General features: G+C 37.5%; 1 protein-coding gene across 7 annotated transcripts in view; it reads left to right on the top strand.

Annotated features, from left to right (window-relative positions):
- NAV3 (neuron navigator 3) overlaps window positions 1-12,584 on the top strand; it is a 591,684-nt gene that overhangs the window by 410,447 nt on the left and 168,653 nt on the right. For all 7 annotated transcript variants that reach the window (XM_060113459.1, XM_060113462.1, XM_060113461.1 and 4 more), the window contains exon 9: window positions 3,774-3,889. In XM_060113459.1, the coding sequence (XP_059969442.1) occupies window positions 3,774-3,889 (116 nt within the window). The remainder of the gene's footprint in view (window positions 1-3,773; window positions 3,890-12,584) is intronic.

Genomic DNA, 12,584 nt, shown 5'->3' with positions numbered 1-12,584 from the left:
CTCTAGAGACTGGAGTTAAACTCTGATTCCACTTTAACAAATAATGAGGTAGAAATCCTAGAGAAATCGATGTCTTGTAACATATATAGAGCAGGGGATCTGGACCCATTTACATGTGAATACAATCCAAAGATAATTTCTGAGATCTTTTTATAATTATTTGAAGTTTAACTTCACCATGTTCCTTCCTTTGATCAATCTGTTGCCCTATCATTTCTAATGTAGGTAACTCAGATAGGGAACACTGTGAAACATACACCAAAGAACTTGAAAATATGGTATAAATAAGATTTTCTCTTGTGACCTAAACTAAAAAATTAAAGAACAAATCAGCCAGAAATGTTCACTGCCACATTAAAAAATAAAGTAAAACAAAGGTTTCTAAGACCAAAGTTTGAATACTTTTTTATCAGAGGGTGGGGACTTAGCCAATGGAGTTGAGTACTAGGTTTCACACATTGAGAAAGATAGCCGTACACTGAGAAATATTTGTAAGATCTGTATATTTGCAGCAAAGAAAAAAGTCTACTCCCAAAACACATTCTAAATATTCTTTTGCTCCATAGAGATTTTCCTAGAGGGAGATGCTCTGCATCTTTATAACTAACATGGCTACAAGTATTCTGGTTCCTGTAATTGCTCTGGTCTTGTTCTAGTCAAAATCAGTTGGCATTGGGCTTTAGACAGCCATCCCAGTGAACTACTTTACGTGACTCAGCATCTGAGAAACCAGTCTGTGAATTCTGAGCCTATATGACTGTAGGCCAACCCTGGCTCCTAGCCAGTTCATCCAGGCACCATGCCTCTCTGAGGCTTCTTGGACAGCAGCCAGTAAGCTTTCCCTGGGGTGTCCTATCTTACTACATACTCTCCATTTAAATGGCTTCAGCAAGTAATAACAATCCTTAGAAAACTTCAGAGGAATTTTTTCCCCTCGTTCTTGGACATTAGGCTAAGGAATAAGCCAGGGAGGTACAGTGGCTCAAAGAAAAGAGCCCAAGTGGAAGAATAGATGATAATGAACTTTAGAAGTGAGTGGGGAGGGGCAATAGACAGGGGACATAGGAGACCCTGGGGGCCAGAGAAGAAAAGAAACAGCCCAGAGAGCCGGATATATTCCCCACATTTTAACGTTGGCCAGAATCCCACATGCCTCAGGAGAATGCCTTTCCAGGCCTTTAGTAATAATAACACCTGAGCTCACAATTATTTTGCGAGGAACATATTTTTCTTTGCCTTTTACACATAAGCGAATTGAGGTTCAGAGAGGCTACGTCACTTAGTGAGGTCACATGAGTTAGTAACTGTTTAGCGAGAGAGCTAAGTTTTACAACCAAATGCAAAGCATGCACCATTATACCATGTTTCCTTCTGTATGCTTTACCCACCAATGACACTATTTTATGATCACTACTGATAAGATTTATTCATTCAGTTATCAAATATTTGCAGAGTGCAGCGTATCTGCTAGACATGTGGCTAGGCATCGGGGTGCAATGATGAGCTTAAACATTGAGAATGGACTCTAGTTTGGAAGATGAACATTTATCAAATAATTACACAAATGTCATGTTACGAGAGTATGAAGTGCTCAACATAGGTACAGGGAGAAATAAGTATTTGTAACATGGGACTTCACCTGAAAATTTGGGATGGTTCTTTAAGAAAGAGTCACTTGAGCTGAGACTTGAAGGGAGAAATTTAATTGGATGTCGTGGGAAGGAAACTATTCAAGTAGAAAGGACCTGTTGAGGCCAGAAGCTATAGGATGTGGGTAGAAGATTCTTGTGACCACAGGGGAGAGAGATAAGGGGAGTCCAGTGCAAGATGATACTGGAGAGGCAGACAGAGATCAGACCATGCAAAACCTCTTAGGCTCCCTAAAGGTTTCACCCAGGGACACTATGAACAAGGACCAGGTTTGTTGAGAAAATATCACAAGTTCAGTTCTGTACAAGATGGGTTTGAGTTAACTCTGTGATAATCAAGAGGTAATGTCAATTAGACAGTTATGATTCACGTCTGGAATTCAGAGAAAAGTTCTGGGTTAGAGTTTGAATTTGGACTTCATGTGTGGATAGGCAATCACTAATACAATGGGTATGTTTGAGATCGTCTGGAGAGACTGTACAATGCAAACTGGAAGAAGCTTAGGATATTGCTTTGAGGAACCCCCAACTTTTGCCCTTCTTTTTTACTACCGACAACCATGACATTTAATGATTGGGTAAAAGAGAACAAAGAGAAAAAAAGTAGCATCCAGAGAGAATGGGGAACAAACTGGAAAATTTTTATTATAGAAGCCAAGGAAGGAGAGTTTCATGAAGGGAGGAATGGTCTGCTATTCTAAATGCTACCAAGATATCAAGGAAGGTGAAGACTAAAAATGTCTGAGTTTCACAACATTGAAATTTTTACTGGCCTTAATTGTATATCCTGTCATTCGAACAGCATGTCCTCTTCTGAATTTTGCTGTGCTCCTTATATGTAGTTTGAAGTTACAATAAGCTAGGAATGTCTGCCAGAAATCACTGGAGGTCAAGGCACAGCTTTGTATGAATTCTTGCATGGCTCTTTCTTTTAATATGTCAATTCCTATATACATACACACATACAGCATATAGTTTTCCATGATTTATTAAAATCCTAATGAGTGTTTCAGAGTTTTTAAATCCATCAGATAAATAGAAAATATTTCTGGCATCAATTATTACACTTTATTTTCTCTCAAACAAAACCAGGATTTAGAATAAAAGTAACATAGTAAGCGAAAATTGATTTAAAGATATACTGAATTTTTCTTTCACGTATAAATATTCTCTTTAGATTTTTTTAAAGTAAGAAATATTTAGTGATCACTTGCCATGGTCCAAACTCAGTACTAGGAATGGGACTCCAAGCAAATGAGATAACTATAGAGAACAAAGTCCAGTGTACAATGGTGTATTGTCTTGTCTCCTTCTTTCTCTTGTAGTTCACGCTGTGGACTTTCTAAAGATGTGGTGTTTTTGACCAAATATATGTAGATTTTGAAGCTGCATAAGGAAAGATAGTGCCTCTTAAAACATTTGCCTGTGCATAAAAGAAAGAAGCAATGCATGAAGATTGGAATATCAAAACGTACGCAGTCCCTCTGTGGAGTGCTTTTTATTTGATTAGACCTACTCTTTACATGTTAATCACACACACAAATCCATACCTATGAACATAAATACACAACTATAAAACGTATTATAAAAGGGGGTTGTCAGAATGAGAATTTGTTTTTGATTGACTTTAATTTTTCTGAAATCAAGACATCATAGTGACATTTATAGCCCATAGCAAAGTCAATATTTATTTTACTTGTACTTTGTATTTTAGGATATATTTTATAGAATGTGCATGGAAAAAATAATTTTAGGGGGGTTTTCAGTGCTTTTATTATTCTCAGAAGAACACAGTTTAGCCAGACTTCCTCTAAGACAGCAAAAAAAAGAATCTTTTCTAGTCTTTTGCCCAGAAAAAGTGCAGTCAATTATTGGTAATTACAAGCTTTCAAACTTAGAAAAGTCTAAGAAATCTGATTTAATACCTCACTACAACTTGGGTTGTATATGAAAAGTAAGGAAATTCTCCTGTAGATAGACAGCTTTGGAATGTCCCAGACATAAAGAAATGCTCACTTACCTTCATAGAAAACTTTTAATACATTGATTTCTTCTTGTACTAGAGAACTTTGATGAGTCGCTGTTGACAGCAATTGGTATTTCTGTCTTCTTGGTTAATTTCAGAGCACATTCAGAAAATGAAGGTACCTCTTTACCATCTGCCGATTCCTGTACCAGTCCTACTAAGATGGATTTATCATACAGTAAGACAGCTAAGCAGTGCCTAGAGGAGATATCCGGTAAGTGACCTGATTGGTGGGTAGGTCAAACTCAGAATTTTTATGATCTCTCCATAAGTCTTTTTATGAAATCATATTTATGCTATACTGTTTTCCCTTAGGCATAAATGGACTGTGTACATTTCATGCTTCAGAGATGCTTAGGTATTTGACTATTCTGCTTAGAATGGTCTCTTTGTTGCTCTGTAATGAATTCTGTAAAGAATGGTAGTGCTCTCAGAGGCTGAGATTTTAAGTCATGGTTGCCCTCAGTGTAGTTGAATACTATCAGAGAAGACCTGGAGAATCTTCTATTGTTAATAAGGCAGTTCTTGAATATATCTAGAGATTTAAAAAAATATAAGATGGCAATGTAAAATTTCCAAGGCCTCCAACCCTGCTCTGTCTACAATTCTGTGTTATTTTGAACATTCCTACATAGTGGCTCCAAATGTGTGTTCTGGGAAAAATCTAATTATGGAAATATTTCATTATATATACATAATGTAAGAAAAATGACATATACATACTCCAGACCCAATTTGTCAGATTCTCAGCTTTAGTCCACTATTTTTCCTAGGATCCGGATAAGCCTAGGCACATATGGAAGGCCTTTGGTATAATTTTATTATATATAAGTCCATATGGACCTATATAATATATAATATAGGAACTAAGTAGGCTCTTAACGTGATATACTGCTTCTAAGGGGAAAGACAGTTTAAGAACATTTTATGTGTTTCCAAGTATAAGAATGCATGGCAGTAGAGGTATGTCTTTTGGTCCAATAAATCTCTGGTTCAGCCCTTGTATATTCCTAAGGAAAAAACTAAAAGAACTATTTAAATTTTAAAAATTACTACAGTACTCCTAGAACTCAAAGTATTGCTCTGAAGCTCATGAGCGTAGCCATATCACACATTTGGAGGTTAAGAAACTTACTCACTTCAGCAGACTTGTAACACTTTGGCAAGCATTAGCAGCTACTGCAGTATCCATCAATGGATATTAACAATGACAGCACAACATCCCAAGGGTTCCTTTTGGAATTAACATCAGTGGTATCACAGGCTTCAGAGTTTTCATGTGGAGATTACAGTGGACCAGTTCAGGGTAAGGGCAGAAATGGTAATGCCAAGGCATAGCTATAAGGATACTTGTAGATTTTTCAAGCACTTGGAGAAAGTGTTGGTTTTCCATAGCTCCAGATAGCCCCTTGGTGAGTGATGATATGTATGTGTATTGCGACTAGATATTATTTAAACATAGTGTGGAACGTTTCACACATTTCTTTATTCATGCATGTCTTCAATTAGTATCAATATGCCTACAAAATACTAGACCTCAAATCTGTAGGAGAAAATGCATTTAAGTACACTTTGAATTCTAATTTTTATGTGATTTTCACAAAGAAACCTTGTTTTTCTGAAATTAGTATATCGCTTAGTATCTCTGATTGAATCAGTAACCCATGTTTGATCTTTTATCCTCCAGTTTCTTATTCTTTTGACCATTTGATCATTTTTTATACTTCCAGTTAATATTTCCATTTATGTAAGTCACATCATTATGTTATACACCTTAAACTAATACACTGCTACATGCCAGTTATATCTCAATAAAACTGGAAAAAACCATTTTTAATTTCCATTTACTGTTCTGATTTGTAATAGAATATTTGAAAGTGAAAAATAAACTAGACTTTAACATAATACAATAGTCTGATGGATTTATTAGAAGGTATAATATTAATTTATGTCAATAAGTATTGATACAGAATCATAGATTTGAATCTATGATTTAGATAGGAATAAAAGAAAGCAAACAGCACATAAGTGCTGAAATGAGGCTTATCTGATTATGTCATTCCTACGATCATTTGTTTAAAATGAGTCTATAGCTGAAAATTTCTCTCAGTGCAAACTTGAGATTTCATGAAAGAAAGATATTTATGATTAGAAAGCTATAAATTGAGTACCGTAATTGGAGAAATGTAGATGAGAGTATACTGGTAGATCAGTGATGACAGGATGACAGTCATAGGGAAGTAGGCCAGTGACAAGAGCAGAGCTGGCATTTATACCCCGGCCTTTCTTCTAATGAGCTCGCCTTCTAATCCCTCCTTGAGCTACTTATTCTCCTGTTCCTACCCTACATCTGGGCACCATTGGAATCTGCAGCTTCTCTATAATCTCACTTCCATGCACCTCACTCTTACTGATGACATCCTCCTGTCCTTTCAATGCCCTTCCTTTCATTCTCTGACTCTGACACTGGTTCTACTAAGATTTCCAATTTATTGATCCCACCACCATTTACTTACCCTCACCAGACTCTACATATCCTTTCTCCCTTCCTTAATCAGATGAATTCCTGTAGTGACTGAATGTGATTTTACTTTTACATATACCCTTTACTCCCTTACACCTCTTTCACTTCATTGTTCTCATTGGATGAAACCACAGACCTAGTAACATCCAGGTCTCCACCTAGTCCATACCAGCAATGAATGAACCTGTAGGAAAACACATCACGTGTTGATGTGATTCGCTTTACATTCATGACCAGCAGCTTCGAGTGAGTAGTTAATGCTGCCCGGCAATCATTCTGTATTTCTCTGGCGCATTTACTCTTTTTTTGTCATCTAAGAACTTGAGATTGTTCTTAGATGACAATTTTATACCTTATCTCTTCTTTACAAAGCTACAGTGCCACTTCTCCCATCCTTTCTCTTAACTGATGACCTTGATGTTGATGTCAGTAAAAAAAAATTAAGCAGAGAGAAAAGAATTTCACAAACCCCTGCCACCATATCTACCCATGTATGGCATTTTATACCTATTTACTTCACTTTTCCTTGGATTACTTTCTTTTCTACCTTATCTCCCTCTATACCAAACCACTCTCTTTAGCCCACAGGATGCTGCCATCTCTGCAATCTTAATTTAAAACAAAACAGAACAACTTTCCTTGACCCCTTCCACAGCTTTCTTTCTCTATCTAACTTCTCTTGTTGCTACTATATTCTGGCTGCTAGGGAAACCACAAACCACATACACACTTGAATTTAATGCCACGTCTTAGACTAGCCCTTAGAATATTTCTTCAAAGACAGCATGAGATATGAGGAGGTAAGTGTTCTAGGAAGTAGAAAAAATTAATCCTGGCCTCTGCACTGCCATTGTTTTGTTGTTTGCATTGTCCCTTAGTTCTCTTTTTTGTGAGGTGACTATAGTGATGCTTAATAAACTCAGGATTATTGTGAGATACGGTTTTATTCTTCCATCCATCTTTTCAGTAATCATTGCCAGGTACGTTGTAAATGCCAAGCATGCCAAGGATAGGGAAAACAAACATGACTAAGACATGAGTTCTCCTATGGAGGAATAAGTGACAAATAAACTTTAACACCACAAATAATAGAATTACTAGATTTATGGGAACAACTAACTTAACTGTAAAGATTTATACAGGGCCTAAAAGAAGATCACACATGTGTATAGTAGAATTCTAATGGGTAAAGAAATCAGGAAATAATATTTCAGGAAGAAACAACTTCAATGGAAGTAATTTGAAAAAAAGTTTTACTTGTTATTTTTGTCTGTTTCTTATTGAAAAACTGGGTTCATTTGGGATTTTGGTAGCTCAGTGATTTTCAATGCCAGTTTCAATGCCAGTGCTACTGTTGAAGGCTTATTGCTAAAGGTTGCTGTGGGGACCTCAGTGGGGAGTAAATTTGTCCTGTTCCCCAAGTGAAGTAGCCTAAATAATAGAGAACTCTGATGGAGTTAGTCTTGGCTGGATAAGATTCAGATTCTGTGAATTTTTGAAGCCTATACAATTTGGAGGAGCCTGGAAATAATTTTAAAAATACAAAGTTATATTGGCTCAACCAAGTTAGAAGCTCTGTATATTAAACACCACTGGCTTCACAGTAGACGTACCTTGATGTCCTGGTATAGTTTTGCCTGACCAGCATCCATTTGCTGAATCTGCTAATAACAGCCCCTTGATTTTCTTTTGGGGAACCATAGCCCCATCAATCTCTGTTCACGTAGTTCAAATGAAATTGACCCAAGCAGGTCCAATCAGAACAACCCATTCCGTTGACCACAGTGACTCTTTCAGGAGTGGACAACTGACCCAATTCAGTTCAATCGGAACCAGTGAGAATCAGTCTCAGAACTTTTCCTGGCTGTTAGGAAAGAGACACTCCATTTTTCCACTAGACCTGAAGCTAATCAGAAGGAAGCTTGGAGCTGCTGGCAGTTACCTTCACCCGCGAGTGAAACAAACGTAGAGAAAACAGAACCTAAAGCAGAAGAATATTAGCTCAAGGTCTTTGTAGAAAACGTCTGAGCCCCTGGACAAGCCGTGTCAGAGACTCTGTCTCCCTCCTTCCCTGCACTTTTCTGTTGTGTTACCCAGGGAAATCCCTTTTTGTACTTAAACAAATGTGAAAAGCATCCCTATTGCATGACCTGTGAGATGCATGACATGTAAAGATCTATGATACTGTTAAGGAGCAAACTTGAAGAGTTCACATTGAAAAGCAGATTTGTTAGGAGGCTTAGCTCTTTACATTTCCTCTATGCAGTAACTCATTTGAATTTATAAGAACAGTGTCTTCATGATTAAATGGTAGCAGAAGTTAAAAACGTAGTTAAATTGTGGTGTGAAGATAAGTATCAGAAATGAGTTACACAATAAAATGGCATATGCTGGAGAAAACTCAAGACTTTTACAATTTGGAGACATTTTATCCCTCTAAAGGCTTTATGTATCTCTCTCAAGTTTCCCATTATTTGTCATGTTCTTAGGGAGGAAACTGTGATATCTACCCAATCTGTTGATGGTGGTGCTATTAATTATTACAGTCAGGTGGTATGCATTATATAATTTGTGGCAAAGATCGAGTGAGCTTCTTGCTTCCAGCCTATCCATAAGATTCATGCCATGACCTCAATATTACAAGTCCAGCTGAACTGATGGTTTAGATTTTACTGCTTTGGCTTGGGTTTCATTCTCTCATTCATTGACAAAAAGAATTTGGCTTCAGAGACCATCCCTTTCATCAAGTGCCAAGAGATCCTGCCAAATGCAAAGTGAGCTTTGTTTTTCATTCCACTGGAATCATTCAGAAAGTTTTTAGATTTTTTTTAATACATAGGTTCACACATGCCCCTTGTTTTGCATAAGACTGTCTACCCACACGTATAACATTTATTTAATCCACTTTTTAACCTTTATCTAGAATTTATATTCCACTGAAAAATGGTGATAGATGCCAGACTGAATCAGAATCAGTGAAGCCAATATGTCATTTGTAAAAAAGTAATTAAATAATTGGATGAATTCAGGAAATCATTTTAGAAGTAAGAATTTAATTTGAACAGAGAGATAAACTAATGGCTACATGTGTTTTTTTCTGACTTCCCAGACTTTGTATTGAATAATGGGAAATACTTGGTATTTAAGACCTGTGTAAATGATCACTTATTTTGCCTTTTTCTTGGATGTTTATAAAGATTAAGATGATCAAGCTCAGGTCATTTTAAATCAGGTTAGATCTTTTACTTAAATAGCTACTTTGTAATTATGTTTACTAAAGAACTCAAAAGCATTCCTTTTCAGAACATTATAGTCGCTCTACTTTATGTGAGGTCTTGGCTAAATTAGAGCGATTCACATTTTCATTATTGGGCATATGTGTCTCATACACTGAGGCTTCCTCCTCCACCTTGTGTAACATACACTTCTGAGCATGCTCTCTGGAGCCCGCGCGCCTAGAACCTGTGCTCCACAGCAAGAGAAGCCACTGCAATGAGAAGCCCGCGCACCGCAATGAAGAGTAGCCCCCGTTCGCCGCGGCTAGAGAAAGCCTGCGCGCAGCAACAAAGACCCAACACAGCCAAAAATAAATAAGTAAATAAATAAATCTATTAAAAATAAATAAACAAACAATTAAATACAAGTAAGTAGGGCTTCCCTGGTGGCGCAGTGGTTGAGAGTCCGCCTGCCGATGCAGGGGACACGGGTTCGTGCCCCTATCCCGGAAGATCCCACATGCCGCGGAGCGGCTGGGCCCGCGAGCCATGGCCGCGGAGCCTGTGTGTCCGGAGCCTGTGCTCCGCAACGGGAGAGGCCACAGCAGTGAGAGGCCCGCGTACAGCAAAAAAAAAAAAAAAAATACAAGTAAGTATAAATACACCCATGTATGAATGTACACCCAAAGCAAGCAGAGATAACTGCCTCTAGAGAAGCAATAATTGGGTTCCCTGCTGTTGTTCAAGGTAAACTTAAAGACCCATGTAGTTGTTCCCAGGGAGAAAACTACTATAACTGCAAGTTGACAATATCTCTAAACAAAGAAACAAGCAAAAATGCCCTTTTGGTGCTTTTCTCTGTTCGGGCTGTATCTTCAAACTAGCCAGCCCCTCTCTGCTGTCTCCACTGGACTTAGTCCCTTCCTCAATTCACCCCTACAGGTGTGTTATACTTTTCGCCCCACTGAATCAGAATGGACCATGTGATTTCATTTGACCAATGACATGTGAGTGGAAAAATGACGTGGGCCATTCTTGGGCAGAAGCTTAGGTTTCTTATCTCTTTTTCCCTCTATCATGATATCAACATATCCTAGACTGAAGTTGCTCTTTCAATATGGGTCTTTGTATAAAGGGTACCTGGATCAGAGCTGTAGCCAACATAGAGTGGACATTAATGTGAGCAAAGTGCACCTTTGTTTCTGGAAGCCGCTGAAATTTCTAAATCATTTGTAAGTACAGTATAATGTAGTCCAAGCCAGAATTTCTCAACCTTGGAACTATCAACATGTAGTCTGCATAATTCTTTGTTTGGGGAGTGGGGTTCGTTATAGGGTGTATAGCAGTATCATTGGCTTCTACCTTCAGATGTCGGAGGCACCACACCCCACTTTGTGACAACCAAAACTGAATGTCCCCTCGGGAGGACCCAGTAGAAAACCACTAGTCTCTAGCCTCACTCTAGAAGTTCTCAAAGTGGGGTTTGTTCCAGAGCTAGCAGTATCTGTATCACCTGGGAACGTGTTAGAGATGCAGAGTCTCAAGCCCCTTTCAGACCGACTGAATGAGTAGAGATGGGGCTGGGGCCCAGCAGGCTACGTTGTATTAAACCCTCGGAGAGGTTCTGAACGTTCAAGTTTGAGAACCACTGGTCTAAGCTGACTGGTACACAAGTATCCTTGTATAAGGAGAGGGCATCATTATTGCTTTCACTTACAATGCTCAAGTTTAACTTTTGATGCCCGAAGCGTAAGAATTCCATTTTTTGTGAATCTGTAAGACTTTAGAGGATGCTGCATGTGTCCTTTAGTGTAATACAGATCAAACACATTAAAGGTTCATAACCTTAACAAATTTACTCTAGTCTTATAATCTGTTGATTTACTGGATCACAATAACTCCAAATGAAGAAAAAATCCAAAGTGGGGTAGCATTTTGATCTTTTGAAAAACACTTTATAAAATGATGTTTTTAGAAGGATAATTGTCAGTTTCTATGATTCAGCCTTTGTACCCTCATCTTATTTAAGCACATTTTATATAAACATAAATTATTTTTGAAGACTGAAGAATTGAGGATCAGTATTCATAATTCACAGGTTTGTTCAATTGCAAAAACTTTTATCCCAAATGATTGCTCTTCTTTCCGTCTAATTCCCTTTTACATACACCCTTGAGCTTGAGCAGAAGGAATAATTAACTCTGCAAAGTACGCTGTTATCATATGTAAAGGTATAGGCAGTGTACATTATAATGCTAATTTACATAGTTAAAAGACTGAGCATTCCCCCTAGCTGAAGTTAGCAACAAGAGGTGAAAAATCAGAATTAATTTGATGATATTAGCTGAGAAAATGCTACGGAATTATATCAATTTGAATGACACGAATATTTTCATCTATTTCTACATGCTGCCCCCTTTTAGTGAGGAATGTTTATGGGCAGAAAAACCTGAAAAGCTTTTCCTTGATGCTCTTCTCATTAGCTCTCAGTGGTACATGGTCTCTACTATACCTGATAAGTGTTTTAAAAGTTTTCCTAAAATCAGAATTTCAGGATGGTAATTATAACCAGTACAAGATAAATATAAGAAATTTACCCTTTAGGTTTTCTGCTTTTCATCAAAATATTAAAGAGCTGATTATACAGTAATAGGTTTATGGAATAGCCTAAGAAAAATGCTCTGTCAGAAAACATAATAATATACAGTTTATGGGTTTTGTCACATCATTATCTTCAACACACTTGGCCATCAACTTTCAATTATACGCTTTGAGTGAAAATATTCTTTCTCAAAAAGAAAAAAGAAATGTTTGAGGTTTTTTTTGTGTGCTATTTTTGTATAGGAATAAATCTTGATTTTTATTGTCAGATTAGGATTGTACTAAAGATCTTCAGAATAAAAAGCCCTTGGATTTGTTCTTTAAAAGAGGAGGTGAAGTCTTTCCCTTTAAAGCATTATCTGTCTGCCGGTGGAGAGTGTCATGCTCCGTTTTTTAGGTCCTTTACACTCTTGAATTTGATTTGTGCTTTTACAGCACAAATCCCAACATTCAGAAGACAGATCTGCCTGCTTCAGCTGCCTGCAGCTATAGAGAATTAGTCTGTCATTCTCAGCGTCGTGGAGTGTGTGTTATGTATGTGAGTCAGTGTGTATGTCGTGTGCGTGTGT

This window comes from Mesoplodon densirostris, chromosome 11 (assembly GCF_025265405.1).
Source record: "Mesoplodon densirostris isolate mMesDen1 chromosome 11, mMesDen1 primary haplotype, whole genome shotgun sequence".
NCBI classification, from domain to species: domain Eukaryota; kingdom Metazoa; phylum Chordata; class Mammalia; order Artiodactyla; family Ziphiidae; genus Mesoplodon; species Mesoplodon densirostris.
The sequence above is the reverse complement of the archived record's forward strand: the minus strand, read 5'-3'. Positions and strand labels throughout refer to the sequence as shown.